General features: G+C 54.6%; 2 protein-coding genes across 3 annotated transcripts in view; both read right to left on the reverse strand.

Moving 5' to 3' along the window:
* The window catches only part of AGBL5 (ATP/GTP binding protein like 5), a 109,050-nt gene extending 89,420 nt beyond the window's left edge, over positions 1–19,630 (reverse strand). The window contains exon 1 of the mRNA XM_030555023.1: positions 19,607–19,630. The gene's annotated coding sequence lies outside the window, so the exon portion shown is untranslated. The remainder of the gene's footprint in view (positions 1–19,606) is intronic.
* The window catches only part of LOC115647995 (transmembrane protein 214-B-like), a 51,770-nt gene that overhangs the window by 10,687 nt on the left and 20,190 nt on the right, over positions 1–20,893 (reverse strand). For both annotated transcript variants that reach the window (XM_030555037.1, XM_030555036.1), the window contains 8 exons: positions 18,560–18,665; positions 17,051–17,132; positions 13,124–13,225; positions 12,025–12,166; positions 10,719–10,810; positions 3,707–3,755; positions 2,044–2,157; positions 1,386–1,503 (listed from right to left, as the gene is read on the reverse strand). In XM_030555037.1, coding sequence (XP_030410897.1) covers positions 1,386–1,503; positions 2,044–2,157; positions 3,707–3,755; positions 10,719–10,810; positions 12,025–12,166; positions 13,124–13,225; positions 17,051–17,132; positions 18,560–18,665 — 805 coding nt within the window. The remainder of the gene's footprint in view (positions 1–1,385; positions 1,504–2,043; positions 2,158–3,706; positions 3,756–10,718; positions 10,811–12,024; positions 12,167–13,123; positions 13,226–17,050; positions 17,133–18,559; positions 18,666–20,893) is intronic.

Consider the following 20,893-nt stretch of genomic DNA (forward strand, 5'->3'; position numbering starts at 1 on the left):
CCCGTACCGCGAGTACGACCGGTGCCGAGAAGGAGATCGGTACCGGGACTGCGAGCGGCAGCGAGATCGGGAGTGCTGGCGAGACCTCGATCTCGAGTGGTGCCTGCCTGCGGCATCGATGGAAGGTGCCTGACCAGGGCCGGCTTCCCTGCTGACGCAATAACCCGCACCAGTGGTGCCGAGGGTTGGGGCAGGGTGGTCTCCGTTAGGGCAATGAGTTCCCTCGCCGTCGAAAAGGTCTCTGGCATGGTGGTGGGAACAATAAGCTCGACCTCGGCGTGTGCCGGGGAGCTGTCATGCACCGGACTCAACGGCCCTTGCCTGGCTGGAATCAACGGTGCCGAGATTGCCGGTGCCGTGGCAGTTGTTGGTGCTGGGCGACTCGGTTTCGACTGCTGCTCAGACTGCGGTGTAGATATTGGAGCCGCAGGAGCTTTGACCTTTTTGGCACGCGGGGAGAGGGAGCGGTGCTGGGCTGGTTTCTGGGCCGGTGATGGCTGGTGCCGGGGCGTCTTGGCGGTGCCGGCGCTCTCCGGTGCCGATGAGGCACTTCTCCCCGGCGCAGACTGTGCGACACTCGGTGCCGAAGACGGAGGAGTGAGGGCCGCCTCCATTAGGAGCTGCTTTAGACGAAAGTCCCGCTCCTTTTTTGTCTGCGGCTTGAAGGACTTGCAAATCCGGCACTTATCTGTGAGATGGGATTCCCCCAGGCACTTTAGGCAGGAGTCGTGGGGGTCTCCCGTTGGCATCGGCCACCGGCAGGCCAAGCACGGTTTGAAGCCCGGTGAACCAGCCATGGGCCTGGGCACCAGGAGAGGGGAAGGGGCTAATCCCCAACCCTCTGAACTATATACACTAACTAGGTTTACAAAAGGTTATTAAAAGTGTTAACTACAACTATAAAACTATATACACAATAGTACTAGAACGAGTGAATAGCTAGGGAAGTGGAGATGAGCTAAGCTGCGCTCCACTGTTCCAACGACCGACACGGGCGGTAAGAAGGAACTGAGGAGTGGACAGGTCGGCAGGGGTATATATCCGGTGCCATAGCGGCGCCACGCCAGGGAGCGCCCAGCCAACCCACCGGGTGTTGCTAGGGTAGAAAATCTTCCGACAAACGTGCATGCGGCGCATGCACACACCTACTTGGAATGGATATGAGCAAGCACTCGAAGAAGAACCCACAGATTCCCAGCAGGGAGCCACATGGCCCTGGAGGAAACAAGGTAGCTCATACTCTGGATGCAAAGGAAGAACTTGCTGGGGAAATCACGTACTCAAACAAATCAACCAAGCCGACGGACATTTACAAATTCACTCTCTCCTTGGAGGATCTGATCATGCCCCACTCTTAGCCGGGTTTCAGTGGGGGAAGGGCTTACCTTGAAAAGACCCCTGTGTCCTGATATCATGCACGAGGAAGCCAGCAGCAAACACCAGAACCACAAGCAGCAGTCGAACCCAGGGGAAGCCACGGCCTTTCATCTTATGCAGTAGGTTCTTGGAAACAGAACAAAAAGTAACTGATGCTGCTAAACGCAGCTGGTTCCGAACTGCTTAACCACAGACTCCTACTCTGGAAAGTTGGGTCGTTCTTTTCACTTCCCCCTCCCATCTGTTGTGTTCCGTCCAGTCCTCCGGCTGCCGGGCGCACAGCGCCTGGACTTCTTGGAGCCCTATGCAGATGGTTCCCCACTCGCCACGCTTGCGGTTAGCCACATAGTCCCCTTCTCAGCATGTGGCCGCCTTGTCTCCCGCTGTTTTACACAAGGCACCAGGCTCCTCTTTGCAGCTGGAAGCAAGGAGAAAGAGCCAGCAGTGCCCTGCAGGCCCCTCTGAGCACTACTCTGAAACCAACTAACTCCTACTGACCCCAGAAGAGAAAGGCGGGAAAACAAAAACAGCCTGAGGACTCCCGGGCAGCGTCGGGGAAATCCCTCTCCTATCAATGCCAACCAGGCGCTGGGGATGTGGGGTTAGTTCCCAAGTCTCTTCTGGCCTCCCTGCCCCCAAACCACCCTGCATGGAACAGCCACTCACTTTGCAGGTGGCATGGCAGGCTGCTAGATCCTGGAGGCTGTTTGGTCCTTTCACGGCAAGTTCTTCGTTAGTCACTTTGAACGAACGCACCGTTTCCTGGAGAGATTTTCGCACCTTGAAGAAAGGAAGGAGGACACTGACTTCCACAGCACAGAGACGTAACAGAACACCCCGCTTGGGCAGAACCTCCGGGGGCCCAAAGCATGGCCGACAGGGCGGCCACACTGCCATCTCCGGTGCAGAGCGGCAGCCCACCCACAGCCTGCTCCCATGCTGACCCCAGGCCAGTTAATCAGGCCTCACTCTCTATCACGCTTCTACCCCCCCGGCAGCCTAAAGCCAGCCCCGCAAGGAGTGCCACTGACTCTGTGTGAGGGGGTCTGCACCGCTGAGCATGTTCAATCAGCATGGGGCAATGACCGCAGCTGCTCTGGGCTCTGTCCCACTATCAGCGCAGCGTCTCTGCCCAATATGGGCACTACACTGGCAGCAAAGTTTGGGCAGCCCAACTTGTATAAACCCCTGGATTTCAGCCAGAGGGGAGGCCAGTTAGGTCACAGGTAGTCCACTGCCCTCCCCCCAGGAGACCAGGGGGAGCGGTCTCGCCTCTGTTCTCCAGTCTAGCATTAAATGTTGAAATTCAATCTAATGTGAAGTCCAAGAGCTGCAATCCAAACGGCAGACATGGAAGGTGGGATGCACTGGAAAGCCCACAACAGGCATTCGCTATGGCCATGTAATTAGAAACGCCCTTCTGGCAGGCCTTGGAAAGAACGTGGGACCTGACTAAAGACACACATTGGCCTGGGCTGGGCTCCACACACTGGAGGGCAGCATGGGACAGCAGAGGGAGGGAAAGGAAACCAGACATTGAGACTGGCAGTATCAGCAGCACAAAGGACACAGTACGAGGCAAGGTCTGAGACACAGGCAGTGAAGGGCCGGGTTATACGGCACTTTGAAGGTGAGGAGAAGGTCTGAACCACCTCGGTCTATACTGGTATGTTAGAAGGCTCCCACCCCACAGTGACCAAGCACCTCCCCAGTGACAGGACCTGCAGACACAACAGCCCCCGTGAGGCGGTGAGATCGCATTAGCCCCACTGGGAAAGCGACCTCAAAGTAGGCATGGCAGGATTCGATTTTTACAGGTAACCGTTGATTTCACTGTACACAAACTGCCGGGAAAACGCTTCCATCGACAAGTGAAATTTACAGATAAGCAAAGTACGAAAAATACGGGCCGAGATCTCAGAGTTTCATTGAAAGGTATTTACTAGGTGTATTTCACATGCAATGCTGACAATGGGTTTTAATGGTTATTAAGATATAACTTTTTGACTCTCGACATCACCTGCCATTAAAGAATTATTGTCTGACCTCCAGCATCTCCCACACGGATGAGCATTTAACAATAAAAACAATGCTTAAAACAAACATCGCTACCGTCCGTCGAAATGATAAAACAGCAGCGATTCTGCCCAGCTCGCTGCAAGGCAGAACCGAGACCCAGCAAGGTTAAGCAACTGCCCAGGTCACACAGGGCGTCAACGGCAGAGCTGGGGTTGAACCAGTTCACTACCTTCTCCTTCCCTCCAGCACATCCCGCCCCATGGAAAGGGACGGTTTCCCCAATGTCTCTGCCCCCCAGCATTTCACCTACTTTTCTGGAGGTGCTGTCCCAAGACTCCAACAGATGGTTCAGGAGCAAGCTGTGGAGCCAAAGGAAAGATGTCTCAGTCTCTCTGTGGAGGGTGGTGCCCGCGGGCTAGTGTCCGCGAGCAGGAAGATGTCCAGCCACAGAATGCAGTGATAAGGGACGTCTTGCCCCTCTCTTCCCACAGGCTGCTTTGGCTCCAGCTGTTCTTCCTCGCATGATCCCTCCCTAGCTCTCACCTAGAAGATGTCAGGGCTGAGCTGTATGTCCCAGCCTCCCAGGCAGGCAAGAGAGTATGTCCTAGTGAGCTCCATGGAGTTTCCAGGCCACCTAGATGTGCTTATGGAGGCCCAATACTGCAAAGAGTCACAAGTCACGTGGAAGAGAAGGCCTGGACCACCCTGAAGGCAGCAGTACCTGACTCCGTGCCACTGCACCACCCTCACAGAGTTCATGCTCCAATGAGGAGTGAAGGGCACACCGCTGGGACTCAAAGGAACATCACCCCCAGCCCCACTAACACAGGTGGCCTCTGCCTACAGAGAAGGGAATCTCCCCAAATAACTTCAGGAAGCCTTTGCTGAAGCTGTGCAGGACGCAGCCACGCAGGAAAAGCACGTTAGCCAGGCTGGCTGTGCCCCGAGCCCACAGCTCTGCTCAGACACCTCCTCTTGGTTTCAGGAATTTCTTCAGAATAACTCAGCATCCCGGCTTGGCCCAGTGTGGTTCCAGGGGAATCTGACAATTGCCCCAACGCTCCAGCCCTAGGCTTGTACACAAGCAGACACACTGGGCTATCAGTTGAACTGCCACTCTCCAAATCATTTCTTGTTAAACTCATCAGGCTCGTTGTCAGTCCCTCCTGGGCTCACTGCCATCCCAGGGTGGGTACCTTCCTCTGCTCGCCACTCCCACCCCACCAGAAAAGACGGTTACTCACCTTTGTAACTGTTGTTCTTCGAGATGTGTTGCTCATATCCATTCCAGTTAGGTGTACGCGCCGCGCGTGCACATTCGTCGGAAAACTTTTACCCTAGCAACTCAGTGGGCCGGCAGGTCGCCCCCTAGAGTGGCGCCACCATGGCGCTTGATATATACTCCTGCCGGCCCACCCGCTCCTCAGTTCCTTCTTGCCGGCTACTCCGACAGTGGGGAAGGAGGGCGGGTGTGGAATGGATATGAGCAACACATCTCGAAGAACAACAGTTACAAAGGTGAGTAACCGTCTTTTCTTCTTCGAGTGCTTGCTCATATCCATTCCAGTTAGGTGAATCCCAAGCCTTACAAAGGCGGTGGGGTCGGAGTGAAATGTGGCAGAATAAAACTGCTGAGCCAGAGGCTACAGCCTCTCTTGACTGCTGAACCAGGGCATACTGCGAAGCAAAAGTATGGACCGAGGACCAATGGAGCTTCGCGACAGATCTCGTGGGTAGAAACACGAGCCAGCAAGGCGGCAGATGAAGCCTGAGCCCTGGTAGAATGCACGGTGATGTGGCTTGGGGAAATATAAGCCAAATCATAACAAGTGGGGATGTCCGCCATCACCCCAGATGAGATCCTCTGAGAGGAAAACAAGCAAGCCCTCCCTTTGGCCCGCTACCGGGACAGAGCTGGGGCACCTTAGGAAATGGTTCTGTCAGCACAATATAATGCGAGCACTCCACAGATGTCCAAGGAGTGCAACGGTTGTGCCCATTGCGTTGAGCTGTGGGTAACATGAAAGGCCAAAACACCTTAGGGAGGAAAGCCGGGTGCGGTCATAACTGCACCTTGTCTTTGTGAAACCTAGTGTACGGCGGAACCCCCGTAAGAGCTCTGATCTCAGAGACCCGTCTGGCCAAGACTAGGTTGAGGTCCCAGGTCGGGGCTGGGCGGCGCACCCGAGGGTGCAAGCGCTCCAAGCCCTTGAGGGACCTCGAACCCATAGAGCGTGAGAACACTGAACGTCCATCTTAGCCTGCTGGAAGGTAGAGATGGCCGCTGAGAGTATCCTCAGCGATGATACCGCCAGGTCCTGCCGCTGAAGGCCAGAGGCAGGCCAAATAGAGGGGATCGAGACCTCAGCAGGAGCAAGATCGAGCGTACTGCAGCTGTAAAGGAAACGCTTCCACCTGGCCCGGTACGTTGACCAGGTGGAAGGCTGCCTGTCACCCCGACTCAGGTACGCAGGAGCCACCGTGAGGCGAAGAGGCTGCAGGTCCGAGCGACGAAGCCTGTCGTTGCCCTGAGTGATGAGGTCTGGGCTGACAGGCCGAGCAACGTGGTATGCCAGTGCTGCCTGGACCACTCTGGAGTGATCATGATGATGCGTGCTCTGCCCCTGCGGAGTTTGAGCAGGACCTAATGAACCAGTGGGAACAGTGGGAAGGCATAATGCAGTTGGCCTTTCCACGGCCTCAGGAATGCGTCCAAGATCGATTCCGCGGAGAGACCTTGGAAGGAGCAGAACACCTGGCATTTCCTGCTCTCGCGGTGAGCGAACAGGTCCGTGTGAGGCAACATCTCCACTTCCGGAAAGCGGGACGCCTCACACGGGGCAGAGTGATCACTCGTAAGACAGGAAAGACCTGCTGAGTCAAAGAGTTAAGACGTTCCGAACGCCTGGGAGAAAGGACGTCGCCAGCTCCAGCGAGTGGGCCATGCAAAAGACCCGGAAATGGATGGCCTCCTGACAAAAAAGGGGGGAGGACTATGTCCCCCCTGAATACTTATGAAGCACCAGGCCGTTGTGTTGGCTGTAAACACCGAGATACAACGGCCTCGCAGCTGCTGCTGGAACCCCTGGAATGCCAGGCGGACTACTCTCATATTTGGGGCATTGATGAGGAATGCCAGCTCCGTAGAAGACCAAAGGCCTTAAGCTCGGAGTGACCATGAGCACTCGAGCAGAGAGATGATGCGTCCGCCGTCAGGGGCAGTGAGGGCTGGGGCGGATGAAACCGCATCCCTGTCCACACCAAGGAGGGAGTTAGCCACCACTCTAGGGAGCCTAAGGCGTTCGAGGGAACGGTGACTACCATGATCATTGGCTCCCTGTCCAAGCGGTACGCCGAGGTGGGCCGGACTTGGAGAGGACGGAGGCAGAGCTTGGCGTGTTTGGTTACAAACTTGCGGGCAACCATAGACCCAGGAGACTGAGACAAGAACGAGCTGAGGTCGTTGGGAAAACCTTCAGACCTCAGATGATTGTTGCCATCGCCTAAAACCGCAGTTGTGATAAGCAGGCTCCGGCTAGGTAGGAGACCAGGATAGCCCCTAGGAAGCCCAACCTCTGCGTGGGAACCAGAGTGGATTGCTCCATAGTAAACAGCAGGCCTTGACCTGTGAATAAGACCGGGACGATGCCCACGCGCTGAGTGGTTTGTGTCTCAGAGTCTCCTCGGATAAGCGAATCGTCCAGATACGGAAAAACGCATATCCGACATCAGCGACGGTAGGCGGCGACTATGGCTGTAAACCGGGAGTATTGACCGTTGGCTACAAAGCGGAGGCATCTCCCGTGCGGAGGGAAGATGGCGTTGCGAAAGTACGCGTCCTTCATATAAAGGGCGGCATAGTAGCCCCCAGGAGGCAAGGGTGGAATAATGGTTCCCAGGGATACCATGCAGAACTCCAACCTTATCCTAACCCGGTTGAGTCCGTGCAGGACCAGGAAGGTCTGAGACCTGTGTTCGAGTGGGGGACTAGGGCATAACGGGAGTAAAACCCCTTGCCCCTTTCGTCCGCTGAAGGGGGACAGGGCTGGAGCAAATTAAAGGTGGTACCTATGCTCCATCGTGCGCAGAACCCAGCGATCTGAAAGTAACTGGGGCCATGCCAGGAAAAAGCGGGATCGGGATCCCGTCCTGCGACTGGTACACCGCCCTCAGGTGAACCTTGGAAGGTTCGTCTTCGGTCCCAGTGGTAATTGCGAGGGACCTTGACTTTGGCTCTTTAGGGGTCCTGACGTTCGTCTGCGACCACCTTGGCCTTGCCGTTTGCCAGAGTTCTGCCTCTGGCTAGGCACAGAGTATGGCAGCTGGGGCCAGAAAGGCCTGCGTTTGGTCGCTGGCGTATACATGCTGAGACGCATTAGGACCCTATTATCCACCAGACTTCGCAGTCTGGGGCTGTCTCTGCCGCGAAGATGCCTTTACCAACAAAGGGTAAATCCTGAATGGCATACTGCAGCTCCGGCCGGAGGTTTAAAACCTGAAGCCATGAAATGCACCTCATGGCGACACCCAAGGCCAGAGTGCTGGCCGCAGAGTCTGCTGCGTCCAACGAGGCCTGGAGGGACGCTCTGGGAACCTTCTTTCCCCCGTCCTCCAAGACGGCAGCGGACTCCTGGTGGGAGTTTTGAGGGAGAAACTCCTTCACCCAGGTGCTATAATTATCGCAGCTAAGCCAGGCTTGTTGCTTTGCTACCCAGAGCTGCAGGGCCCCTGCAGAGTACACCTGGCGGCCAAGCAGGTTCATTCGCCAAGCCTCTTTCTGCTTCGGGGCTGGCGCCCGCTGGCCATCATATCAGGATCGTGGTCCTGAGCATAAAATCTGCACATATGGGATGACACGGATGTGTGTCCGGACGGCCATGGAGGTACTAAAAGAAGGCACAGGCAGAGTCTCTGACTCATTCGGACCTTGCCCAACTCGGCACCGGGGACCGGCACTGGGAGGCGTATCGGTACCTGGAACGAGATCCAGACCCGCAACCAGAACGGTGTCGGGAGGTCGACCGAGATCTCGAGGCTCGGGGAAAGGCTACAGGAGCCAAGGTACCTGCCACGGTGCCAGGAGTCGGAACGGTGCCGATAGCGGGTCGGCGAACGGGATACCGACCGGTGCAGCGAGTGCGACCAGTACCGAGGAAAACAGCACCGGGACTGCCAGTGGTGTCCGGCGTGCCGACAGGACTTGGAGTGTCTGCGGGACCGTGATCATGAACGGTGCCGCTCTGCTGTGCTGACAGAGGACAGTCACCTGAAGAGACTGTATTACCCGCACCGGCGGTGCCGGGGTCAGGCAGCATTGACTCTGACATGGCACTGAGAGCCCTCGCCGCTGGTAACGTCTCCGGCGTGAAGGGAACAGCAGGCTCAACCACAGTGCATACTGGGGAGCTGTCAGGCACCGGATTCGACGGCCCTCGTGGGACCGGGATCAACAGTACCGAGGTCAGAGCTTCGGTAGGTGTCGGTGCCGGGCGATCCGAGTTAGATAAGCTGTCTGGCTGCGGTGCCGTCAGCACGGAAGCAGCGGGAGCAATACGCTCAACCACGGCGCGTGCCGGGGAGCCGTCGGGCACCAGATTCGATAGCCCTTGTGGGACTGGAATCGACGGTGCCGACGTTGTCGGTGCCTCAGAGGCGTCGGTGCCGGGCAATCCGACTTAGACTAGCCCTCTGGCTGCGGTGCCGCTGGCACGGAAGCAGCAGGAGCAGTAGCTCAACCACGGCGCGTGCCGGGGAGCCGTCAGGCACCGGATTCTACGGCCCTTGTGGGACCGGGATCGACGGTGCCGACGTCATCGGTGCCGCAGCAGGTGTCGGTGCCAGGCGATCCGACTTAGACGAGCCCTCTGGCTGCGGTGCCGCTGGCACGGAAGCAGCAGGAGCAGTAGCTCAACCACGGCGCGTGCCGGGGAGCCGTCAGGCACCGGATTCTACGGCCCTTGTGGGACCGGGATCGACGGTGTCGACGTCATCGGTGCCGTAGCAGGTGTCGGTGCCAGGCGATCCGACTTAGACGAGCTCTCTGGCTGCGGTGCCGCTGGCACGGAAGCAGCAGGAGCAGTAGCTCAACCACGGCGCGTGCCGGGGAGCCGTCAGGCACTGGATTCTACGGCCCTCGTGGGACCGGGATCGACGGTGCCGACGTCGTCGGTGCCGGGCGAACCATCTTAGACGAGCTCTCTAGCTGCGGTGCAGGTGGCACAGAAGCAGCAGGAGCAGTAAGCTCTACCACGGCGCGAGCCGGGGAGCTGCCAGGCACCGGATTCAGTGGCCCTGGGGGACTGGAATCGACGGTGCCGATGTCATCGGTGCCTCTGCAGGTGTCGGTGCCGGGTAATGCAACTTAGGCGAGCTCTCTGGCTGCGATGCAGGTGGCACGGAAGCAGCGGGAGCAGGGGGCTCAACCACAGCGCGTGCCGGGGAGCCGCCAGGCACCAGCAGGAATCGTAGGCTTTCTCGACCTCGGAAGAAGGGAGCGGTGCCGAGTCGACATCGGTGCCGGCGACGGCTGGTGCCGAAAGGCCTTGGTAGTAGCGGCGGGGTCCGGTGCCGAGGAGGCGCTTCTGCCAGCCGCTTGAACATCGCTCGGCGCCCAAGGTGGAGGGGTAAGTGAAAGTCCCGCACCTTTTTGTTCTCGGCTTAAAAGCCTTGCAAATGGGGCACTTATCTGTCAAGTGTGATTCCCTGAGGCACTTCAAACAGGAGTCATGTAGATCTCCCTTCGGCCGCGGCTTCTGGCAGGCCGGGCCCATTTTAAAACCTGGTGAGCCATGCATGGCTACGGCACTGGGCTCGTGGAAGGGCTACTTCCTGAACCCCGCTAACTAAACTAACCATGTTAGCAAAGAAAACACGTATAACCATACAAATATACATATAAAAGGGTTATAACTGCATAACTATATACGAGAAAACGAGTAACTAGGGAAGTGGAGGTCAGCTAAGCCGCGCTCCACTGTTCCAACGACCGACACGGGCGGTAAGAAGGAACTGAGGAGCGGGTGGGCCGGCAGGAGTATATATCAAGCGCCATGGTGGCGCCACTCTAGGGGGCGACCTGCCGGCCCACTGAGTTGCTAGGGTAAAAGTTTTCCGACGAATGTGCACGCGCGGCGCGTACACCTAACTGGAATGGATATGAGCAATCACTCGAAGAAGAACTTCAGCTGTGCTCACTGGGTAGCCTGTGTCCTCCAGAACAGACGCCGAGCCAAGCAAGAGGAAGTGGATCACCTGCCTCCTGCTGACTGTTTCTGCTCATTCGCATCAGCCCAAAACCCAGCCAGCCCTGTGCACACGCCTACCTGGACTGGGAGAGGTGTTTAGTGTACAGCTGCCGCCAGACGCTGAAGCTCAGGGCATCCATGCTCAGGCACTCGCTCAGGCAGATCAGGAGCTGTGCAAGAGGAAAGCAGAAAGACTGGATGGCTGCTTGCTACAACTTCAATGTGTCTCCAGCCCTCCCTCGGGGAGGCACAGTTCAGTCACGCTACACCCCCAGGTCTGCAGCTCAGCTTGCCAGACCAAAAGCTGTGCATCTGCTTGCTGACTGAGTCTGAGACCCACGTACAAGTGACCTGATTTCCAGAAGGGCTGAGCAGCCACAGCTCTCACTGAAGCTCATAGCAGCTCTGAAAACCAGGCCCATTCGCCTCCCCACTAACGAGAGGGCGTTTCTGCTCGTGGCAGTATTTGGCTTCCCCAGCTGATAGACGCAGCCCCGGTTCAGCGCGCCATCTTGGGCCAGCCAGCACCACTAGGCAGTTCAGGTTATTTCTCAACCCTTTTCTCTAGTCTAGTTCTCCCATCTCTCTAGCTACCTACTTCCAACATACTAATCACTGTGGTATCTAGGCACTGGACCCCTCACACCTGTACTTCCCTCGAAGCACAGAAAATGGGGCTCGGCCTTTTTTTGCTTTGTTGCAATGGATAAAGAAGCCCTGAAAGATGTTGTGTTAAAAAATCCCTTTTTCTGCCCAGTCTTTCCTTAGCGAGATCTGCACAAACAAGGCAGATCATCCTCACTTCGCTGGGGGGCTGCAGTGTGAGCCGGAGCTTTCTCAGCCCTTATCCGATGGGCTGAGGGGGAGGGGTCTCTGCACCAAGAGCTTTTCTCCCAGCTACTGGGAATGAATAGGTGTTAAAAAACCAACGTAGAGCGCCTGGAGAATGCTCATCGCAATCCGGTTTCCTTTGCCAGGTCTCTGCTATCTGTCCTAGCAGATCTCCAGTCATCCCTACGTGTCTTCCAGGAGCGACACAGTGGACAAGACTTGAAGGTTTAACGTAAGAGCTAAGCAGAAGGACAGCGTTCTTCTCAAGCCCGTCAGACCTCCTTTATCCACCCTAAGGCAGCAAGAGAGGCACAAGTCCATCCCCAACCCCCTTGTTAAGGCAGCTCTCTGGACTGGCTGGAACTGGGCTCGAAGAACTCACCCACAGGGCATCCTGGCCCGAGGCGTGCAGACCTGGCCTCACTTGGCTCCTGAACAGTGCTAACTCTGCACAGAAATCTCACGCTCAGTCAAGGCCCCCTCGCAGGCCCAGCCCAGCAGTGCCAAGAACAAAGACGAGCCCAACCACTCTGCCGACTCTCCAAGCGCTCACCTCATTTCTCATGTCGGCAGGACAGTTTGGAGTGGCTCTGGACAGGAAGGAGGGGAAGTAGGTGTGCAGCGTGGTCTCAGGTTTAGCGCCAAACGCTAGCACTTTCAGCCTGGGGTACAACTGGCGTAACTGCTCCTGCAGGCTGAAGGACAGATCACATGAACACTTCTGCATTCGTTCCAGCCCTGCGTGCTCGGCCTCACTGAGGCAGGGCCAGCTGCTTAGGGGAACGCTGAACACATGGCAAGGCGGGGCATGCGAGCCTGGGAGCCAGAACAGGAGCTAGGAGATGGCTCTCCAGTGGGGCTGCTGGTGAAGCACGATTGTTCTCTCCTCCCAGTCAGACAGCACCCAGGATGCCCCGAGCATTACAATCCCAGCCAGTGCGAATGTCGGCACTCGTGTCCTGCTCAGGACCACGAGGAGGGAATGGAGGGGTGGCAAGCAGCCGCAGTTTCAAGAACATAACATTAGGACAGGCTCCCCTTTGCCAGTGTATCTCCTCTTCCAATCCCCTTGCCCTTCCCCCATCATTCTCCTGCTTTTTAGTTCCAGCCTCCTCAGTCTGCTCAGCCTTCACAGACACACCCTTCCTCACAAGGCTCTCTAGACTCGGGCCCTCACACACTCCCCCGACCCCCGAGCCTGAGGAACAGCAATTGTGCATCCAGCTGCTGTGCCATGGCTTTCCCTTGGACAGGTGCAATGGGAGCTATAAACTGCTTCCAGCATGACACACACTCCCCAGCTCCCTGTCTGAGGAACAATCTGCTCTTCAGACTGCCCGTGAACCAGGCCCCCTTTCATTCATTCACAGCGTATCTACCACACACACGTGCAAGCCTCATTAGTTACCGGAAAGAGCTCCGTTATCGAACCAACAGAAGTCAAGTAAATGAAGATGGCAGCAGCCGCTCTCCTGAGCCCACGCCAGGTCCCCAGCTAGCGCCGCCTGCCTGGGAGGACATCTCACATGCTGCGGGCACCTGCCCAGCCCAGCTGCTTTTCTCACTACCCATTTCTTCACTTGCTTGAAATAAAGCCCCAAGGGCTGCAAGTCACCTTTCCTGTATCAAGACCGGGGGCAAGTCAGCCATACCTGGGTGATAAGGAGTTGTTGGGCATAAAGGCAAAGTCCAAGAGTGGGAAAAAGTCCTTTGGTCCAATCATGCCAAACCCTTTGGTCAGGTTTGCGTGTGTCCTGCAATGGAAAAATGTCAGGACAGAGGTTACAGGAGTCATGTCACTGCAGGCAGGCAGCCAGATGGGAACCCCTTGGTGAGCTGTTTCCAAGGACTGGGCATGCTCCCCCCCCCCCACCCATCAAGAGCACCTGAGCTCCAGGATTAGACACGAGATTAAATCCAAGATGCCTAATTTCAAAGTGGGAACATCAAACAAATCTGCCTGTAAAGAATCTCCTTTTGGACCCTCAGCAGTGCAAGGCTGCCTTGCTGTTGCAAACAGGAAAATTCTGCTAACACTCTTACAAGGGATTGCTTCCGAAACAACAGCAGCTAGTACCAACATTCACCACATTTCAGGCCTCAAACTCAGGGAAGATGCCAGTTCATTCCGAGAACACAGCTGCGGTGGGAGCACAGCGCATGGGTTTCAGAATCCCCCCACATCTATCTCAGGCCCAGTTTCGCTGTGATGCATCACTGGCTGCTGAACAGGTGGAGAGCTGTCTTGTATATTCTGCAGCACTTTGTTCTAAGCAAAGAACCAAGCCCCTTGCCAGCTGCTCTACAGGCCCAACTCTGAAGCAGCATTAAAGGCTGCACCTTACAACACCCCATGCATCTGGAGACTACAACCCTGAGGCCATGAGCTAAGGATAACTGAGCCCAGCCCAGGAACTCCCTCAGGGTTGCGCTGATGCTGTACTTTTCACTCCCACTCTCCCAGCAGGTCTTCTTGTGCAATACACACTGCCTTTTGTTCTACGCACTCAGCATCATACCAGACCGGCCTTTGACAAACTTCTCTCCCCCTCGCCCCCTTTCTTCTTTACAGGCGACACGCAAAGGAAACAACGGGCTTCTGCACTTGTTTGCTTCTTTATAATGAAGGGCTGGAATGGGGAGGCAAGAAAGGCGTTTGTGCTTGTCTCTAACATTAGGAACATACGCCTTATCTACTCTTCCTGGGATACTATGGACAACTAGCTACCTAGCAGGACAGTGGCAATGGAGATAGCATACAGTGAAACCTGCCAGAAGGGCTGGACTCTTTACTCAGGCTTCCAAAGGCCGAAGAATCTGGAGAAACACCACCCAAGATCTGGCTCACACATGACAGATCTGTAAAAAACGACAAAGAGTCCTGCGGCACCTTGCAGACTAACAGACATACTGGAGCATGGGCTTTCATGGGTGAATATCCACTTTGTCAGATGCATGACACGTGTGACATTCCCAAGGGAAGAGACAAATGGGGAAAACCCCTTATTTAAAGTAAAATCTTTTCAGGAATTCTCTTGTGTTGCTCTATAGTGGCTAAAGAACACGTCCCCTTTATCCTTCACAGATCACCTTCAAATGGCTTTTCTAGAGCCCGTGCCCTAATGCAGGGAATGGAGAAAGGACATCTTGGAAACCACATGTCGTCTGCCCTCCAAACTTCTACGCTACAGGTGAAAACGGCTATTGTGTGGCTGCGTGCGCAGCAATCAGCCCACGCTCACAGTCCTCATTTCCACCAGTCTGTGGGAACGAGAGACAGGAGAAGACACCAGAAAACCGGATCCTGTGTCTGAAGGAGGGGAAAGGATAATTAAAGAGCCAGAGGCATTCGTGAGAGCAGACCTCCCCCAGCTGCAGTCTAGATTCAGCCTATTCATTGTGGAGCCATCCCTGAAAAAGTCCCTTCACCCCCTTCATAAAGCAAAGAAACGTTCCTGTCTCCTAGGTGCACTTCCCCTCTTCTCCTTCTGTGCCCAGCATTTAGCCCCCGGCGTTCTCTCGGGAATGGACAGTGCACAGCCTGTGAATAACAACCCCGCCACGTTCCACTAATGCGCCACTGCACAGCCTGGCTGCCTCGGAGACGATCTGTCTGTCCCTGTAGCACCAGCACAGTGTGCCACCCTTGGCTACTCTGCAGCCTCTCTTCCCAGGCCTGTCAGCCAGATATGCCCTGCACCTTTTTGTCAAGGAAAATTAAGACAAATTTTAACCCAATTTATCTTCTGCTGCTGAGCTGTCTAATCCTGGGCTCTGTGCTGCTGGTGCCAGTGTTCAAGGTGTCAGTGACAGTTCCATTTGGCTGTTAATTACAGGACCTACTACATCAAAATGAAGCCATAAACCTGTAATCCTAGTTTATGGATTCATGCAACACTCGGTATTTGTTAGCCCCATTCAGTATTCTCTCCTGCCCAGGAATCTTCATCCAACACCCAGCCCACGCGCAGCTGGAGGGAGCCTGCTCCGTTCCCCCCCCCCCCACACACACACACACACACTGCGGTTGGGGAATTTTCAGTCGTTTTCGAGACAGAATGTTGTAACTAGGCACTGCCGGCAGCAGCGAGACGGACACCAGCTTTCTTCAGAGCACTCCATCTGCACAAGTCAATCTGTCGGCTGCCAGCACCTCCCACACCCAGTGAGCAGTCCGCAATAGACACGGCCCAGTGAGCTCCCTGACTCACGATGAAAACTGGCCAAAGCTGGGTTCTCCCTCGTGTCCCTTGTTTTAGATTTTCATAGATTCATAGATTCTAGGGTCAGAAGGGACCAATGTGATCATCTAGTCCGACCCCCTGCACAAAGCAGGCCACAGAACCCTACCCATCCACTTCTATAACAAACCCCTAACCTATGCCTGAGTTATTGAAGTCTTCAAATTGTGGTTTGAAGACCTCAAGCTGCAGAGAATCCACCAGCAAGTGATCCATGCCCCACGCTGCAGAGGAAGACGAAAAACCTCCAGGGTTTCTGCCAATCTGCCCCAGAGGAAAATTCCTTCCCAACCCCAAATATGGCGATCAGCTAAACCCTGAGCATGTGGGCAAGACTCACCAGCCAGCACTCAGAAAATAATTCTCTGCAGTAACTCAGATCCCAACCCATCCAACATCCCACCACCAACCACTGGGCATACTTATCTGGCGATAGTCAAAGATCAATTGCCAAAATTAGGCTCTCCTGTCATACCATCCCTTCCATAAACTTATCAAGCTTAATCTTAAAGCCAGATATGTCTTTTGCCCCCACTACTCCCCTTTGAAGGCTGTTCCAGAACTTCACTCTTCTAATGGTTAGAAACCTTCGTCTAATTTCAAGTCTAAACTTCCTAGTGTCCAGTTTATACCCATTCGTTCTTGTATCTACATTGGTACTAAGCTTAAATAATTCCTCTCCCTCTCTAATATTAATCCCTCTGATATATTTATAAAGAGCAAGATCTGGGTTGCTGCATTAGCAGCTGGCCAGGAACATGAGGGCTGGACCTAAACGACATACACCGATGCAGCTCGCAGCTGCCCCGATCTTTGACACAGGGCGCAGCCATGGCTGCTTGATGCTGAATGACAGCATTCACGTCACGCGCTCCCTGCTCCTGAAAGAGAAGCAGAACACCACTACTGATTTTCCAGAGGAGACCATGGGACACTTAGAACCAATCCTGCTCCTCAGCTGTCCAGGGCTGCCAGGGTTCTGGCTTTAGGCAGGGAGTAGTCAGCACCATGTTACAGAAAACAGACACGCTAAAGGCTAAGCTAACGAGATACAGTTATTACTGGTACTTCGTTTAGACAGTGTCACCCCACTGAGGCTGAGGTCATGGGTCAAACCTCACTGCAAGTCTAGGGAGCGTCACGTTTCCAACACTATGCCAGCGTGACACACGGTCAGCCCCTGGTGAGGGCAGGAGCTCCCATCCCACAGGTCAGAACTCCAGGTTCTTAATGTCAGCAGGCCAAGGGTACCCATGGCCCAGGAAGTACGGTACACGACAGCTGGGGCAGGCTTTATCCTTAACGGAGAGAGACCAATCAAATTCAACTGTAACTCACATCAGCAGCCGGTCCAAGTAGGCAATCGCATACGGGGAGAGGGACTTGATCCCCAGCACTGGAAGCATAATGCCAAGCCACACTGCATAAAAGGAGAAAGCTATTAGAACAAGACAGGGAAGAATCTCTGAAGTGTTTCCTTCTGACTGTCCAGAAACATGACCAGCGTAAAAGGTAGGTATTTATAAGAGCTACACCCCTGCCTGAAGCTATCTGGGAGAGACAGGCAGGGAGATTAATGTTTTAAAGGGCCAGAAATGTTTTTATATGTAAACTGAAAAGAAAACTCCTGTCTGTCAGGTGTAGTACACACCTTGTTAATGGGCATTATGCACACAGTATTGGTAGGAGAGAGAGAGAGAGAGAGAGAGTGTGTGTGTGTGTGTGTGTGTGTGTGTGTGTGAACTGAAGGTATTATGCCTTTCCACAGTTCTGTTTACCCACGTCAAGTATCCCACAACACACTGCAAGGCTGAAGTCAGCATTGGCATTAGAAAATAGGCAGCCTGTCAAAGCCAGGATACAGGACTGGTGTGTCCTAGCACAGGCTGGGATGGAGCTCTGCATCAGCTGGCTGGGAACGCAGTATCCAAAACAGAGCGAAGAAAAGTACCACATAAAACAGCAGGTTAAGGAACTGTTACAGGCTGGTGAGCTTGAGAATGGCAAACAGCTTTGCAACTTATACAAATCAGACTACAAATACTACCAGTTAAAACGCATACCTTCGAACTCCCCTTCTGTGTACGGTGAATATTCTGAGAGAAAAGAATTGCTTTCCAGGAGGACAATATGTATGTCTCCTTTTTTGTACTGTGCCACTTTGTCTTTGACAATCAATTTGGTCAAGGCTACATCTACACTGCAGCTCATGCCAGCATAACTTGTCACTTGGGTGTGAATAAACCAACCCCTGAATGACAAGTTACTCTGGCAAAAACACTCATGTGCACCGCGCTAGTCAGCCAAAGAGCTTCTCCTGCCGACAGCTGCTGCCACTCGCAGAGGTGGGATTTTGATGCCGATAGGAGAGCTCTCTCCCATAGGCACAGAGTGTCTTCACCACACATGCACTAGCCGCTCGGCCGTATCTGTGCAGCCGCAGCACCACAGCGCTGTACGTACAGACATGGCCCACGGGGTTCTTTGGTCTCGAACATTTTTAAGGATGCACCGCGAGTTTCCAAAGAAGTTAAGTGACCCCGGGCTTTTACTGTTGAAAATGATTTACCCTGGCAATGAAGAAGTCATGAAAGTGACGTAAGAGAAGGCTAATCCCATTAGAGAGAGGAGCCTCACCACATATTTACAAGGTCTTGTATGAATTATTTGGGGTCCCTCACCCACGGCGTCCCACAGCAACATGCCTGCAGTGACCTGCCTTTGCTATCTCCGGTATATGTCCTGTTTTCAAGTAGAGCAAAGCAAGTGCCTGAGTGGAAATTAAGTTCACTCTCTGGATCTCCCCAGACTGCATCTTCTGGACTTGGGCAGCTCATCCATTTTTACCTTTCAGTCCTTCAGTGAGGTCTGTGAATCCAGCTTGTCCCAGAGCCCACATGATTGTGAGGCATTTCATTGGCCTGTTCTGATGGGACCGTAACAGCTCTAAGTACTGAAGGGAAAATCAAACATGTTAAATTAAGTTAAGAAAACTCCACAGCCTCCCTCACCCCATAACATTCTCCCAAGAAAAGGCAGGGGAAAGCTCAGAGCAACACTTTACAAATCTGACCTGTAGCTAAGCCACCTTGTGCCATGGCTTTGCCATGGGAATTTGGGGACATGAAACAACAGGACAAGAGCAGCTGAAACAAACCTGAAACTGACGTGTTTGCAGCAAGAGAGAGAACTAGACAAGATTCAAAGCAAGAAAGTCGTAACATGAGACTAAAACAGAGGGTGTATTTTATATTCAGTGCCAGGCATTCCCTCAGGTGCAACAAACACAGCTGTATCAGAGCAGATCTATTGCTTCAAAGCACAGGAGGGGAACAAATCAATGCTCCAGCAGCAAAAGAGCTACCAAAATTAGGCTACAAATGCCCTTGGCACAGGGTTAAAGGCCACAAGATACAAACACGCCGAATAAATCAATGCCACCTGCAAGGGCATTTAAGATATAAGTGAGCTGCCACTAACATTATTCGCCCCAGAAGCTGAGACAGGCAGCGGGGAAAAATGTGAAAACCTGGTGAGAAGCCACTGCTGTCTTTTCAGTGCTGTGCACTTGGCTCTCTCCACACCAGTTACTGATCCCCACAGCCTCTGGGCTTCAACTGCCCCCAAATACTCAGACATATAGGATCATAGATTAGGAGAGTTGGAAGGGACCTCAGCAGGTATCTAGTCCAACCCCCTGCCCAAAGCAGGACCAGTCCCCAAATGGCCTCCTCAAGGATTGAACTCACAACCCTGAGGTTTAGCAGGCCAATGCCCATCGAGTGATAGGCGGTGCCCCTGCAGTGTGCAGCCGTGTCCCAGCCCAGTGAGAAGCACAGAGACCCCCCCCATCTCCCTGGGGCAGAGACTGAGCAGAGCCCCATGTTCGCAGACCCGGGGGCTCCATGGCCCTGCTCTGGGCCGGGACACATCAGCAAGCGGCCTGGGGTCCCGCAGCCCCGGATCCAGAGCCACAGGGACACCGAGTTCAGCGGGGAGGCCGCGGCTGCACAGAGCGCGTCACATTGTCACAGACATGATGGGGGGTGGGCAGGAGACTGGCAACTGGACACAGTGGGGAAGATGCGCCGAGCGCATGAAGGGGTGGGGCCGGGGGCAGATGCGCGGGGGGGGTGCAGGGCAGTTGCGCCGAGCATGCGGGGAGGTACCAAGCCAAGGGGCAGATGTGGGGGGGGGCCCCCGCAGGGCAGCTGCGGCAAGTGTGCGGGGAGGGGGCAGGGCCGAGTGGCAGATGCGGGGGGGGGCAGTTGGGATCGCTCAGTTCCACATTCTCCCCCTCCCGACCCCAGACTTAGCGCTAGGCCTCGCCCGCATACACCGCTGCAGTCCCTGCCCTGACCAGATTACACTTCAAAACAAGCTATACCAAATGGATGCAGGCGACAAGAGGAAGGACTGGAGAGTGCCAGGGTACTGCCGTAAGCTCAAGCCGTGACAGGCGGGCTAGGAGCACAGCAGGATCCTGCTCAGTCATTTAGAAGGATTTGGGTTTTTTTTAAACAAACAAATGAGAAGCTGCCCCCACCTGCCCCCGTCACCAGCCAGATGATTTCGTCTGGCTGTGAGCTCTGTGAAGGACAGGAGGCAGGCTGAACAAATCACATTAATAAACCCTGACTGAGAGGCTTGGAAAGCAGCCTACTTCTTCATTTCCGGAGTCTCAGTTTCATCAGCTGAACAGTACTTATGGCCCCAGAAAGGCAGTGTAATAAGATGAGACCATGACCCATAAACTCTCGGTATCAGAGGCCCGGGATGAGGCTTGAACTAAAGTAATAGTCATGACTTGGCTAACACAGAGCAAAGTTAGGCTGTGAGCCAGGGGCAGGCCCTGCTCACAGGAGTTGGCAAGGAGAAGGCTGCTAATTGGACATATACACATAGCTAAAGGGTGTCAAGCACTAACAGGATAAACACGGGCCAGGATGGCACCAGAACATTCCGGTACGAAGACATTCCACAGAGATAATGAGGAAGAGGCCGGCCCATCCTAAAGACGACAGGGTCAGAAGGATAATACGATGGACAGACTTGTTTGTTCAAACCAACCTGTACCAGGGGAGAGGCAGCACCCCAACACGCAGAGGGGTTGTACCTCGGCACGTCAGGAGTGATGTGTAACTCGTTTGTACCTGTGTATAAGAACACACCCCTGGGGCG

This window comes from Gopherus evgoodei, chromosome 3, assembly GCF_007399415.2.
Source record: "Gopherus evgoodei ecotype Sinaloan lineage chromosome 3, rGopEvg1_v1.p, whole genome shotgun sequence".
Lineage (NCBI taxonomy): Eukaryota > Metazoa > Chordata > Testudines > Testudinidae > Gopherus > Gopherus evgoodei.